Source organism: Podarcis pityusensis, assembly GCF_964106645.2.
Source record: "Podarcis pityusensis genome assembly, chromosome: 14".
In the NCBI taxonomy this organism is placed as follows: domain Eukaryota; kingdom Metazoa; phylum Chordata; class Lepidosauria; order Squamata; family Lacertidae; genus Podarcis; species Podarcis pityusensis.
Window position 1 is genome coordinate 19,666,875 of NC_138039.1, and position 15,479 is coordinate 19,682,353.

General features: G+C 46.7%; 1 protein-coding gene across 2 annotated transcripts in view; it reads left to right on the forward strand.

The window, feature by feature from the left end:
• LOC308463515 (syntaxin-binding protein 4-like) overlaps positions 1-15,479 on the forward strand; it is a 61,996-nt gene that overhangs the window by 14,160 nt on the left and 32,357 nt on the right. Inside the window, exons 1-2 of one of the 2 annotated variants that reach the window (XM_080981964.1) lie at positions 7,396-7,511; positions 8,212-8,285. In XM_080981964.1, the coding sequence (XP_080838090.1) occupies positions 7,465-7,511; positions 8,212-8,285 (121 nt within the window). In that variant the 5' untranslated portion in view covers positions 7,396-7,464. Of the gene's footprint in view, positions 1-7,395; positions 7,512-8,211; positions 8,286-15,479 lie in introns of those variants that run through there. The other variant, XM_080981963.1, reaches the window with a different exon arrangement.

Here is a 15,479-nt window from a genome sequence, read left to right on the forward strand (position 1 = left end):
ATGTGGCCAGTGTTGTTGTTGTTTAAACTTTGCAGGGAGGTTGTTTATCCAAGGGGGCACTTTCAAAAATGACACCCCTCCATTTGCAGCCTCAAGTGGGTGCTGTCCACCCCATCCCCCACATCAGGATGCAACCATCTTGTTCTGCTGCAGCAGACCAAGCCAGACCACAAGTTAGGCATAGAGGGCTTTGAAGTGGTAGATAGATGTAATCAGTCATGCCTTCCACCCCCACCCAAAAAAGGAATGCTTGGTGTATCTTTTTCGCCTCGGAGTTTCCATGAAATCAGCTTTTCAAAATTGTCACAAAACGGCACGGCTCAGTCTGCCAGCTTCTAGTGGGATGAGGATAAAGCAAATGAGATTTTAAGCGCCTGTCAAAATTGGAAGCTCCTCTCTCATGAGGGAGGGAGGGAGGGAGGGAGTTTGCAAGAGCTGCTGGTGGGGAAGCACTGGGCATGGCTGAGATTGCTTCTTGACACAGTCCAGCTCCATAGCCAAGCAAACACAGGGTCCCGTGGACTGGGATTTTATTTTATTTTTTATCCCCATGCCAAGGGCACAAATATGCTTGCAGAAGACATAAATGTGATCAAGTTCGCCACGACCACATTCCAAGGGTGCTCCCCCCCCCCGGAAGGTTTGGCTGGTGCCTTCATTATACACCTTTAGGAGCCACACGAAAATGTTCCTCTTCTTCGGCTGATTGACATTTGATGACCTTTTAAGTGTGTTGCGGGAGGAGGGATTATTGGTTTGTTCTTATTTTTATTATATATTCTGTGGTCTTTATGTTGTAATTTTCATGTTGCAAACTGCCCTGAGACCTACAGGTATAGGGTGGTACAGTGGTGCCTCGGGTTACATACACTTCAGGTTACAGACGCTTCAGGTTACAGACTCCGCTAACCCAGAAATAGTACCTCGGGTTAAGAACTTTGCTTCAGGATGGGAACAGAAATCAGGCTCTGGCGGCGCGGCGACAGCAGGAGGCCCCATTAGCTAAAGTGGTGCTTCAGGTTAAGAACAGTTTTAGGTTAAGAACGGACCTCCGGAACGAATTAAGTACTTAACCCGAGGTACCACTGTATACAAATTTCAAGAACAACAACAACATCAACTTCCATTACCTTATGTGGTAATATCCAGCGGTGATTTTTCCATTCCTTTGTTGAAGCAGTGACATTATTATTATTATTATTATTATTATTATTATTATTATTAAACAATTTAATTTCTCTACTGCTTACCACACAGGGCAAACCAGTTTAGGGAGCAGAGGGCAGGCAAGCTTAGGAAGTACAAAGCAGGTTAGCTTAAGGAATGCAGGGCAGATGGGGAAGTACAGGGTGAGTTGCTTTAGAGAGTGCAGGGCAAGCCAACTTAGCTTAGGGTTAGTTTAGGGAGGGCAGGGTGGGCCACAGAGCACATAAAACTCCGCCCTCCAACCTCACTGCTTCTTGAGGCATATGCCTTACTCTGTATAAAGGTAGGGATGGCCCTACACACTCCTGGCAAGCTTCCCTCCACCATCCTGCAGTCCCGAGTCATGAGCCCATATGACCTTGAAGGCAAGTCCTCATTTGTCATATCCAGACACATGCAAATCCCACCCCCACCTCAATCCCCACAAGGACATCATTTTTGCAACGGCTTCTCCACTTCCTTCCCACCCACTATAGTCCTTCAGCCAGTTTCCTGAGCCCCGCACGATCTGGCGAGGTCAGCTCTGGGATAGACAGTCTAGAGACGGGCGTATCGGACCACCTGCTTCTGTTAATAAGTTTATAACCGGTAAAATCCTACAGACTGGGGGTGGGGGGTGGGGTGGAGAGTTGTGGAGGGATTTAGAAATGTCAGAAGACGGATAATCACGTTAACCCTTAGTATGTTTGACTTACTAGTGGAGTGCAAGGGAAATAATTTCAGCGAGGACTCCAACTCTCCCCCTCCCTTAATATTATAGAATCAGATGTGGAGTTATTATAGACTCATTCTCCTGAATGGAAAGGATTTATGAAGGGCAGGCTTGCATCATGTTCAGTGATTCAATTCTCACATAATACCAAACCATGATTTGGCACTTACGATGGTTCAGAACCCAAACCTTTGCCTGTTGAAAATACTTCAGTCCTTCTGGTGACTTTCCAGCGTCTCTTCAGCTGGGATAAAGCAATGGCTGCTCCTTTCAGAATTGTTCCCCTACTGAAAAGAAAAGAAAAAAGTCGTGCAGAGCTCCTACATGAGAGCAGGTATTCATCTGTTGAGTTGTTTTTTTAAAAAAGGAACTGTAAATAAGGGCTTTTGTCAATGTCCGTCTTAAAATGTGGTGTCCATAACTGGACATGGTACTCCAGATGCAATTTGGCTAGTGCAAAACAGAGTGGGGCTATTACAGGATGGATTTGCATTCAGTTTAGCTGGATCCCCACTCACATCTGGTGATTTGTGCTGAAGTAGATGTCAGAATGTACAGTTCTCTCCCATTTAGATACACAGTTTTATCTCAGAGCTGCTGTAACCTGTTTAACCATTCGCCATATTTTGTAGAAGGGAAAAGAAATCCTCACCTGTCAGCATCGCCCTAGAGCCAGTGCACCAACTGGACTCATGCGCCTCAACCCCGACTGGGCTAGGCGAGCTGGGTAGCACCGCCAGAGACCTCCTTCTCACAGGAAACGGTCACAGTGCTGTGGACTCACAGCTCAGAGCTGAGAGCACCGGATTCACTGTCTCAATAATACAGTCGTTGCGCAGCAGAGTTTTGCAGAGTCTTGCAGAGTATAAACCACTCGGAGAGCAGCTCTGTAGAATATCTTCCTTTTATTCTATAACTACAACTATGATACAAAACTATATACAGAGCTGAATATTCTAAGCATAAATCAATGCTACACTGAGAGTCTGCAGCTGCTCTAACAGCAATCTTATCTCTAGGATCTCCAACACTCTCACTCTCTCCGATACACTGACTGACTGACTCTCTCTCACACAGACTGATATGTTGCTGGGCAGAATAAGTAGATAGGCAGGACACGCCTCCTGCTCTCTGGAGAGTCAGCAGAGACCATCAGGAGATGATCAGGAGATTCTTGTGTATGGGAGGGGTGAAATCTCCTCATCACCTTCCCAGCCTGTCCTTTTTTGTGTGTTTTGTTTTCAGTGATGTCAGCCAGTAGTCAAATGTAATTAGCTCCACAGCACATTTTATCACACCCCATTTTCATCAGGTTACCTGATTGTCGGGAATCACCAGTGTGACTCCTCTAGGAAGCATTACCCTAATGCACAATTGCATTCATTTGCTCCTGGTGATGTCACCACAGTCAAACCTGATTGGTTCCATGATGACATCATCAAATCCATTGAATGGTTTCTTGATGGAACCATTTTCTTTGGAACCATTTTCCTGGTTCTTTCTCTTTGTGGGTTGCCTCTGATATTGCAAGAGATAAAGTTCCTACTCTGAAATGCCTGCTGTACTTTGTGAAAGATTGGAGGGCCACATTCTTAAGAGGGGTAACATTGAAGGACTTCAAAGACATTGGTGGGTGGAGGAGATGCCCTTTGACTGTATATCCAGAGGAACTGAATGCAAAAAATGTGCATGATAGGAAAAAATGCAGTAAAATTTTGATGCTTTTTTGAAATATAAAAAGAAAGAAAGAAAGAAAGAAAGAAAGAAAGAAAGAAAGAAAGAAAGAAAGAAAGAAACTGAACTTAAGAAGGGAAAAAAATGAGACACTGATATTGACAGTTTCATCCATCTCATCCTTTGGTTGAGCCCTGCACGGGCAACTGATCTTCAGAGGGCTCAGCCTATTGCAACAGTTACTTGCTCAAGGGATTCTTTGCTCCTTTTGCCCACAAAGCTGCTTCCTGCTATCTACTGCTATCTGCACTAAGCACACCTCTGTGGTGCATGGCCTTTCTCCCCCGTTGCTATGGCTACAGCCATTTTGCATCATCCAGCTCTCTAATCACCCTATTCCAGCACACAGTGGGCCCTTGATCAGATTAGGTGGCCGACTCAGCAGAGGGGGAAACAGGATGAGATGACGTAGCTCTTTGGCAGCTGAGGATTTAACTCTCTGTGGGAGACTGAGACGGAGGAATGGCAGCAGTAGGGGGAAATGGAGGCCTTCCATGGATGGTGCCCAGAAGGTTGCCTAGAAGAGAAGGATGAGGGGGGAGACAACATTTATTCAGTTCACATTTAACAGCTAGTCTGCATCATTCACATTTCCCCAGAGAGTGTGCAAACCAAAAAAAGTTATCTTTTGAAACTGGAACTTCTCTGAATTTTTCAATGCAGCCAAGTAACGTGCAGAAAAACGCATTTGCATCTATTAAGTGAAAATAATTTACACAAATGCATTATGTTAGAGGAAACTGCTTTACAAAAATGTGTCGATTAGGTAAAACTGAATACAAAAATTTGACTGTTGGGATAAATTTACACTAAAATGCTGATGAATTTCCATGAGGTCCCCCACCCAAATTGACGCAGAAATGTGGAGAATGAATTCAAGACTGGGGAAGGGGTGTGTGAAACACTAAGATAAACAGAAACTGACAGATTCCTTGATCCTACCAGAAGGGAAAGTGACTTCTAAAGAGTTGTTTTCATCAAGACTGCTGCAGCATAGGAAAGAGCTAAACTCCTGTTGTCTACCTGCTGCTTCCCTGATTATGACAATGCTATATCTACAGTATAGATAGATATAGGCTTCTAAGTGGTTTATAAGATCAATTGTAAAATCCATGCATAATTAAAACACACAAGAAACCAGTCAATCAAAGCATTAAAACAGTCGTAATTTAAAAAATACAAGAAATTATGCCAGTTTAAAAGCATAGCAATTAAAACAGTGAAAAATAATTAGAACAATAAGACCAGAAGGTCATGTTCGGGGGAATGCTTGCCTAAACAGGTGTGTCTCCAAGAGCCGGTGGAAAGCCAATGCAGATGGGATTTTTCATATTTCAGGAGGGAGGGCATTCCACAACACTGATGCCACCAGATAAAAAGCCTGCCTCCATGTTACCACAAACTTACAATGATCAGTCTCCCTCTCTCTGAAAAACTACTGCACATAAGGTGTATTGAGCACCACATCTAGGGCTCTGAACCGGCGGCTGTTGGAGCTCATTTGCAAACAGACATTTATTTGCTATCTCACAGCTTTTGTTTTATGCAGCCAAAAGTCACTGTCTCATCCCAAATCCTCTAATGCACCAGTGACCTTGTAGACCTCAATATTCAGAATAATGATCAGAGAAAAATAAATAGGCCACCATCCTGCCCCTTATATAGCTGCATTAGGGCATGGCTCAGTTTTTTACGTTGTCAGCAGATCCCTTGAAACACAAGACCAAATTAGGCCCGGCTGGGCATTGTGAAAAACAAACAAATCTGAAATGCAGCCAGGAGTCTATTTGATAGGAGCAGCGATAGGTGGTATTTGGGGGAGGAGGGTGGGTTATGTAATCCTTTTCGTGTGGACCATTTTCCAGTCAAAATTGCCTTTCCTCCAGCCGTTTTCCTATCCAGATGTGGGAAAAATGCACAGGAACAATGAGAGATTTTGATCAGAAAAACACAATGTTGACAATGGGTCACTCATCATCCACGCCACCTCTAGTTCACCCTCAGCTTAAAAAAAAATACTATTTTTGGGGGGTCATTTGTGGACTAGTTTCTCAGTTGGAACATTGCAGGTTTGAGCAGAGGTGACTAGCCATTTCAACCTGATGGCTGCATTCACTTCTTGCCAACTCCCTGGAGGCTGAACGCCAGTGGTGGGTGTGCCCAACCCACACTCTCACATGCTCACACACAGGACTCTGGTATTTACATAGCCAGATAGTCCCCCTCCCCACTTCCTGCAGATCAGCTGAGGAGGATGGATGGGGCAATGGATTCTTGCATCTCTCTGCTCATCAAAGGGAGAGTGGTCATTTGCATCTCCAGTGTAATATGCAAACCCTAAACTGTGGTTCATCTTAGCTATGGTTTGTTGGAAAAGCCAGCTTCCGAAACCATGGTTTGTTAAAGTGTTTTATTGACGCTCAGGTGATACAGAAAAGCACTTCCAAATCGCAGCATGGCAAATGTTTGTGTAAGGCACATTGTATGGAAATGGTGGTGTTGAAGCCTAATCAGTATGCACAATGGCTGGGTTGCTTTTTAATGTTCAGTCTTGGATTACACCCACTCCATTCAATCTGTGAGACTACCTTAAGACTCCAGAGTGCTGTGGTTTGTTAAGAGTCCTGACAGCTGTTAGGAGGCTCCTATTCCCCTTCACAGATCTACAGTTCCCAGAATTCTCTGGGAAGAAGCAGGATTGACTGTTAGACCACTCTTTGAATTGTAGTTCTGTGGAGGGGGGATAGGAGTCCATGCCGTCCAACCTTTGGAGAACCCCAAACCAGCATGTGCGTCTTCCGGTTATATGATGTCATGTCTAGGCAGCAACAAATCCATCCAGAGGGTGCCCTTGTTGTGGCAGGGGACTTTAATCAGGCCTGTCTGAAGACAGTCTTTCCTTTAGGGCTCCCTCCATTTTTTGTGTGTCTCCAAACCTTGGGTTCCACCCCTTGGTCTGCTGATACCTCCTTGTGGTGTGTGTGAATTCTGGGCAACCTTCCAGGGGCCACCTGCCAGGGGTGGGAGGGGCCAGAGATAAAAGTGGGCGGAACAATAAATGTCCTCCATCCAGGCGATGTCCTCCATCCAGCCGAGAGAGAAACCTCACCAGAGTTCAAGGACAAATCCCTGCCAGGCAAAAGAATTCAGGGGTCAAATGAGGGCCAGTGAGAGTCATGGCTTAGGGAGAGGGTGTGTGGCCCAGATAGGGGCCAGATAGAGATGTTTTGAGGGCCACATTTGGCTGCCAAGTCTGAGGTTCCCCACCACAGTTATATAGGGCACCAAAAGGAACAGGGTGACGTTAACGAGAAATTTGGCAACAAGTTATTACAATGAGGGGCTTTCCATGGATCTCAACATACCCCGAGCAACATCAAGGTTACCTGACTTCATCTGAGCGGCGTCCTTCCCTTGCTGCCTGTTCCAAACCAGGGCACCTGGCAAACAATAAAAACACATCAGAATAATTACTCTGCTGCTCTAATTATGCGTGAGCAACGATGATTTAAGAGCAAGGGGAGGGAACGTCCAGAGGATTTATTTCAGTCTAATTGAATTGTTTTGCCCCCTCTCTTCTGCTGAATCCCTCTGCGATAGGCCGAGGCTGCATCCGTAAAAGCCTTGTGTAAGCTTTAATCTTAAGAGAGCGATGGTTTCCCAGTGATCTGTGTTAATGTTTGGGGTGGACCTGACGTGCCATGGGGATGGTCACATGAGCCGCTCCCCATCTCCGCCACTTTTTGCCGGATCTCGGCCAAAGCAGAACGCTTACGGGCCAGGCAGCGGACTGGACATCTCCGGCACGCAAGATGCCAGCCATTTCGGTCCTCTACAAGGGAGCTGTCATTATTAGCAGGTAATGGCTCAGAAACAGGGCTTGAAGGGGGGTCAGGCAAGCGCCGGCACATCATTGGGTCATGTAGAGAACTTGAGGGACACACATAAGAATGCAGGCTCCCCTCAAAGGGCAAGGTTTGTGGCTCCATGTCAGAGCCTCCGCTTTGCATGCAGATGGTCCCAGGTTCAGTCGGGCTGCCTCAGTGGGACAGATGGGAAGCAGGGCTTCCTCCATCAGCTTTGCCAAAAGCCTGGCTCCACCAGGCACTTCCTACCCCTGAACTGTGCCAGCTGGTCATTATAAGAACACATGTTTAAGAATTGGTTCTTTTTTTCTCCTCTTCCCTCCCTGTCCTTTGCCCCTTGTGTGCTGTGGTTGGTGGGTTATTGTTGTTTTTAGCTTGTAACCCTACAGGCAGAGGCTGCCTTGTTTTAATTGATTGTATATAAGCCGCTGTGGGAACTTTCCTAACTCAAGAGCAGGGTACAAATGCTCTAAATAAACACATAATGTCAAATTTATTCTCCATCTCTAGGACTCTGTTTAGTGCTAGGGCTGATGGGAGTTGTAGTCCAAAACATTGGGGGGCCATGAGGGTTGTCTAGGTTGTCCTAGAAGGACCATAGGCCTGATGCAGTATAACAGTTCTTCTCTTTAGAATCAGGGTGCCCCTGGTGTCCACAAACAGTTTCCTTTTCATCTTGATTTCTGCTTTCAGGACACTAATGGGACCATACGGAATGGATCGGACTGTCCATTGCATTGACTTCTATGACTGCGCCAATGGGCTGGGTGAGTGTGTCTTTTTCTGGTGTCTGTAGTATTGTGGAGGGGTGAAAAAAGGGGACTGAGAAATATGGAGCTTTGAAGAGTGCTTTCCCTGTTTTACTTTGCTTTCCAGAAGTTCCTAATGCCAAGATTCACTCTATCTGCTGCAGGCAGTCCATTGCTAATTGTCCGTCTGTGGGGAAACATTAGGAAGGCTACCTTAAATTAACATTTTGTTAAAGTCGACGCCTATGATTGTTTGACACCCTTTTTGTACAGCAGGACTGAGACGGTTCAGGCCTTGAGGCTGAATGTGGTCCTCACAACTCTTGCTTAATCACAGCCAATCCCCAAACCGCGCCCTGTCACTGGTCTTGCTCCCTGCCCTCTTTCAGTGCATTTGCAGTGATGCTTGCTTAACCTGGATGGAAGATAGAAACTTGTGGGTGTGCAGAAATCTCTGGGTTGTATGTGGCTGGCATGTAGCGTACTGAAGCTGCACCCATCACCCTGGCCACGTTTGCCTCTGGCCCTGCCCACCAGGGGCATGTGGTACCCAAGGGGATGTGACCCATTGGCTGGAAACTGCCTCCCATCCCTGTTAAACAGCACTGTAAAACACCAGACATCCTTGCTTGTTGCATTATGACTATCCATTACAGCCTTTCTCAACCTGTGGGTCCCCAGATGTTGTTGAACTACAACTCCCATCACCCCTAGCTAGCAAGGCCGGAGCTCAGGGATGATGGGAGTTGTAGTCCAACAACATGTGAGGACCCACAGGTTGAGAACCGCTGATCCATGACCAGTGGCAGAGGAAGGGGGGTGCGGTGGGTACGGTCTGCCCTCGGTGTCATCACTGAGGGGGGTGACAAAAATACGAGTTTTTTGTTTATGGGCTCACAAATTTTTTTAGTTCAGTCCAGAAATGTAACGAAACATGGCTGGTACAGGGTGCCACACTGCGGCACTTACCGCGGGGCCTGCAGTGTGCCTGAGCCACACATCTCTACTGGGAGTGACGTGGTGGCTTGCAGACTCCGCGCTGAAATGGCAGCGTGGGGCTCATGTCTGCCCACTGCCTCTCCCTCAGCCGTCCTACAGCTGAGGGGGAGGCGGAGGAGAGGGTCCACGCAGTGCGCCCCACCCCTATGGCTGGTTTGTCCCACCCCCATGGCCGGCTCATTCCACCCCTGGCTGCAGGATGCACACGCCGCACCAGTTACCCGAGTGGCTAGCTACGCCACTGTCCATTACCCAGACATGGCGGAGGAATCGACAGGGTTTAAGAGCAGACCCGTGGTGTAAACATGTATGGAGATTGGCTATATCTCAGAAAGTAACTCATAATGTAATGGGGCTGAAAGGAAAGGGGTGTGTGTGTATTTGGTGGCAGTTTATTTTATAAACTACTGAAAAGCATTTATTATTATCAGCCACATCACTGCAAATGTGGATGTCATGACTATGCATACTTGTGAATACTTTAGTTGGAGAGGGTGATTGTGCTGGTCCTGGGGGGAAGGTTACCGTTGGCGTGGTCAAAGTCCGGTCCTGGGTCACGAGTCTGGAAACAGTTCACAAAGAGCGAGGCGGGGTCTGAAGCAGGAAGCCGGGCGGGGACGGGAACTCTGGGAGGATAGGTCTGGGTCCGGGCAGAAGCAGGTATTCAACGACGTTGCTCCTGCAACCTGGGACCGGGCTGACTGGCTTTTATCTTCTCTGAGGCCAGGGGCGGTCCCGGCCCCCAGGAGACCCGCCTCTCCGGGCCTTAAGGCGAGCACTCCTCCTGGGAGAAACCAGTTCTCTCCGCCTCTCTGCCCTGAGCCTCTGCAGCTCAGGAGAGGCTGGAGGGTTACTGGACCCAGGGGGAGACTCACCTTCCCTTGACAGGGCTGGGAGATGGCGCACCTGTAGGCACTGTGTCCTCAATTACTTCCGGAGCCAGAGTGGAATCACCTGGTGCCTGCTCCTGAAGATCCGGCACAGGTGCAGGCGCTTCAGATCCAAGGCCCTGCCCCAGCTCAGCCGGCCCTGGAGGCGGGGACTCCTGTGCAGGCTGGGGTTCCTCCGGTTCAGCCTCTGAATCGGATTCCAAGGCCATCACAGTGATCTCACTGGGGATGGGTGTTTTCATACAATGGTTCTGAACAACGTAGGATAATTTTTTATAAAAACTACAGGGTATCATAAAGACATGAATACTTTTTCAGTCACTGGCAAGCTTGGGAGGAGGCCAGGCTTTGTTTGTGCTATTGCTTATGTTTACGCCTAATTTGTCTAGTTGTATATTTGTAGAAGCCTGTAAAAATTACTTTAAAATGAAACATCATAGAAATTCCTCCAGAGGAAGGACCAAAGCTCCATGGCAGAGCATCTGCTTTGCCTGTAGAAGCTCCCAGGTTCCATCCTTCGCATCTCCAGGTAGGGTCGGGAATCTTCCTTGCCGGAGACTCTTGGGAGAAACTGCCAGTAGACAATACTGAGCTAGATGGACCAGTGACCTGACTCAGTGTGAAGCAGCTTCCGATGTTGCACTGCATTATGGCTTTGTAGTCTTTGATGCCTTCTGGTCCAGGACAAAGGGAAAGCACACCACTTGTGGGTCAGCAGCATCTCTTGTTCTCAGCACTGGTTCATTCTTGGAGATGCTAGGACAGGTGAAGGAGATGTCAGAAGAATCAGCATCTCCAGGTAGGGCTGGAAATGATCCCTGCCTGACACACCTGAGAAGCACTGCCAGTCAGTTAAAACAAATACTGAACTAAATAGGCCAGTGGTCTGGCTCAGTATATATTAAGACAGCTCCTTATATTTCTGTGCAGCTGCTATGTTTTGAGTAGTGTCAATGATGACATGCCAAAGTCTGGAAGTAGTGCAACCTGACTACTGGGCATGGTGCTGTCATTCACACAACCACTCACTCTTGGCACAGCACTTTTAAAAGACACACTGAGTTAAAAAAATGGTTGCTGTGTCCACAGACTTTGTAGGATAGACCAGGATATTATATCTACTCTCTGTTGTGCAGAGTGCAGCTGGTAATCTGGAATTAACTCCCTGAACCTAAATTCCACGAGTGTCTTAGAGATCTGCACTGATCATTTAATTGGAAATTAGTTACCATAGAGAGGTGCCAGTTAAACAATGTTTTTTTCTGAAAAGCTGAGATCCAATTATCCTAACCTTCATCTTCTTAGATCTAAGCTTAACTTCATTTCACCTATAGCCAAATCCTCACCCCAGGCGAAGGAAAAGATGCTACAGAGACTGGAAAGCAAAACAAAGAGATTAAGCCAAATGTAATTAAATATAGTTGTCTTAGTCACAGATCTGGGTTGCTGTTCCAGAGTGCAACCCAGAGGACAATTCTAGTGCATGAAATAAACAGGCCAAAATATTGTGTTGTGTGTGTGTGTGTTGCAATTGCATGCAAGAAATGGAGGTAAATGGCAAAACCTGGAATTGAGTGCAGCATTTTGGAAATCTCAGTTTTATTTTTATTTTTTAAGTTTCTAGTCTTTATAAGTGTGCAAGCAACATCTGCTGAAATATTAAGTGGGAAGGGGTGGGTGACTAAGGACCACTTGGCACATTGTGATAGTTGTGGGAAATGCCAGGGTTGCACTAGCCTAATCCTATAGAAAATATGCGCCTTGCAAGCATCATGCACTTCTCACAGTTGTGTGTTTCCGTCTTTAAAATATGGGTGTGCACACACATCTGGGAACTCCACCAGGCTTGCCCCAATATATAAAGAGAAGGTGGTATCCCACTAACTCATTCCATCCGTGCAAGGATTTATGCTTGCACCATGGAACTTCCCCTCCTCCTCCTTCCCCAGTGAGTCCACTAAATCTGTTCTGGGAGTTCCCCAACCCTCAGAGCAGATCTGGGAAAGGATGGGAGAAGTTCCATTGTACAAGGACAAACCCTTATGCTGGCATAATGTGCACTGCCTTGGATACAACCCTGACTGTTGTTGCTCTATACCTATTGGTCTGCAAACGTCATTCAGGTGCTCTGCAGGCACTCCACTCACCTCCCAGCAGTTCAGTATGCTGCTGCCATCGTAGTGGCTGGGCTGCAGTGTGCACAAGACAGGTGCCCCCCTGGGGAATGCTGCTTCTGCCACCGGTAGCCAAATATGTAGCCAGCCTGAGTTTCCCACTGCCCTTCTACCAACGCATCATCTGGAGAGGCAAACCTCAAAAAGGGTGGTGGTGGGTGAGCTGTTAATGTCAAGCTCTCCCTTCATAGGAAACCCCCTTGCTTTCCTGGCCTGAAATCACTGAAGTCTCCCCTTTCCCCACAGCTGGGAGAGTGCCCAGTTTAGAGGAGGAGAAGGTGGAGTTGCCACCGCAGGCTTTTCCCACGCAGTGGTGGGCTAAGCAGCTTGTAGGCCTGCTGCTGTTGCTGTAATGCCTTGAAGGGCAAGGGACATGGCTGGTACCCTCCTGGCCCCGGGCTACATTGCTATGGTGATCTCCCAGCAGATGACCAGGATGGAAGAGGAGTACCAGCAGCATCCTGGCAAATTGCAGGACATGGGTGAGGAGCTGCAGCAGGACGTAGACCAGCTTGCCCTGCCACGGCTGCTCAGTTGGGTGGAAGATGCTGGGTGTGGCCAGCCAATCAGGGAAGGAGAGCAGGGGTAACCAGCATTCCAGCTGCCCTTCACTAAGTCCCATCAAATGGCTCTGGCTCCACACCCTCTTCATATACAGTGGACGCTCGGGTTGCGAACGTGATCGGTGCAGGATGCAAGTTCGCAACCTGCAGCGTTCGCAACCCGCGTCTGCGCACACGTGGGTTGTGTTTTGGCACTTCTGCACATGCGCAAAGCACGATTTAGTGCTTCTGCGCACGCACAACTGCCGAAACCTGGAAGTAACCTGTTCCGGTACTTCCGGGTTTCGGCAGTCTGCAACCCGAAAAAATGCAACCTGAAGTGGCTGTAACCCAAGGTATGACTGTACTCAGTTTGGGATCCCCTTTACTTTCCCACAGGCTTCCTTCCTTTCCTGTGAAAATGGGTGTTTGTGTAAAGGGGGTGCAGAACAGAGGGGAAGGATGCATGGATATGGGAGCAAAGGTGAAAATGGGGGTGCCAAGTGGAGCATCAGAATGGAAGAGAGAAGCGGCTTCAGAAAGTGAAACTTAGTGCTTACATTGGATGGGAAGGGGAAGTTCTGGGGCACTGATTTCCAAAGTGGGGTGTGCCACCCACTGGGGGGGCACTGGAATTACCTAGGGGGACATTAAGAGGCAACTGGGTGGCAAGAGGCACTGGAAATGTAAACGACTAACCGACTTTGAGCAGCTGGCATCACTGAATGAAGTTCATCAATTTGGCTGACTTAATTAGATTAGATAGTTTTAATTGGAATTTGAATAAATGTGCTATTGATTGTTTGATTGATTTTTTTTTTTTTTTTGGCATCTTTCTTAATGGGTTGTGCAAACTGCTATTCTGAGTAATTTTTTTTTAAGGAACCAAGGGGGAAGTGGTCGAAGAAAGTTTGGGAGCCACCACTCTAGGGGGCAAGTGGGGTGAGGAAGGGGCTCTGTTGTGTGTGTTGTGTCCCCATCATTTCAGTTCAATATTGGGCTATTGCAGAGTAAAGGAAGGTAACAGACAAAGCAGACCCTTCCAAAATGTGTAAATGGGAAGGGTTGTAGTTCAGTGATATATCATCTGATTTGCATTCCTCAGTTCAATCCACAACAACTCCAGGTAGGACTAGGAGAGAGCCATACCTGGAATTCTGGAGAGCAGCTGCCAGTCAGTATAGGAGGGTCTTGTTGGCTCACCCTGTGAGCATGCCCTCCCATCAGATATCAAACAGATGAATAACTATATGACTTTACGAAGACATCTGAAGGCAGCTCTGTACAGGGAAACTTTCAATGGCTGATATTTTACTGTGTTTTTAATATTTTGTTGGGAGCCACGCAGAGGGGCTGGGGCAGCCCAGTCAGATGGGTGGCATATAAATAATAAAATTGTTATTGTTATTGGGCATGACCAAGCTAGATGAACCAGGAGTCTTGACTCCAGGTGAGTTCTTTCCTAAGTGGCTCAGACTGAAACGTTCTGTACCCAACAAGAGCAATTCAATAAGCATGTCCTTATATTTGTTAGGCATGAGCAGATCAGTCACTTTGATCTTGGCTTCGCAGAATACCTCCAAGCAAAACATGTTTGTCAATGGTGTTGATTCCTTGGTTCAGTTGCCTCTTGTGCTGTGTGTGTTGTGTGTGGTTGTAATAGACAGATGCTCAGTGTCTGTGGGCTTCCTTCCGTCTGTTAACACATCTATTTGTGTCTTGGATTGAGAGCAAGGAAGTCTGATCTCGCTGGCTCTCACTGACTGGCTGATTTGTTAATTAAAACCAGCATTCATAATCCCACAGCCTTCAGCCCAGACTCCAAGAAATTAGAATTTAATGAGCCTTTGATAAATTGCATTTTTGCCCTTTTCCTGCCAGGCATTTCTGTGTCAAATCTCATGTTTTTAGTTTATCCATTCACCAGCAGAGATCTCAGGGCAGCTTACACATCCAAACAATCAGAACCACAAATTCCACATTAAATAGTAAAATATAAAACAAAATTAAAAAAAACAACCCAGTAGAGAGTTCATTTCATTGAAACAGTCCAATTGTTTAAAAAAAAATCACCAGAAATTCTAAATGACCAAAACCCTAGTTGTGTCGGTTGTACCCAAAGGCTGAGTACACACCATGTGCTTAAAGCACATTTTTATTGCTGCCGGGGGGGGGGTGTACTTGTTACCCAGAGTTATTCAACAATCAATCCCTCTTCAGAAGGAACTCTGGGAATTGTAGTTCTGTGAGGGGAAGAGGGGTCTGCTAACAGTTCTCAGCATCCTTAACACAGTTGCCATAACACTTTGAGGGAAGCCATGGCTGTTTAAAGTGGGATCGTGGTGCTTTAAATGTATGATATGAATGAGGTCTCACTTTCTCATTTTTCTCATCTTATGTTCTGTTCTCCACATTTCCACATCAGTTTGTGAATCTTTTTTTTTAAAAAGTCCTCATCAAAATTCAGCATTTTAGTGCAAATTTCTCCTAATACACATTGTTGTATGCAATTTTGCCTAATTTGTGCAAAGACTCTTTCTCTGATATACTGCATTTCTGCATGTTATTTTCATGACTATGTGCGTTTTTATGTACACACACATTTTG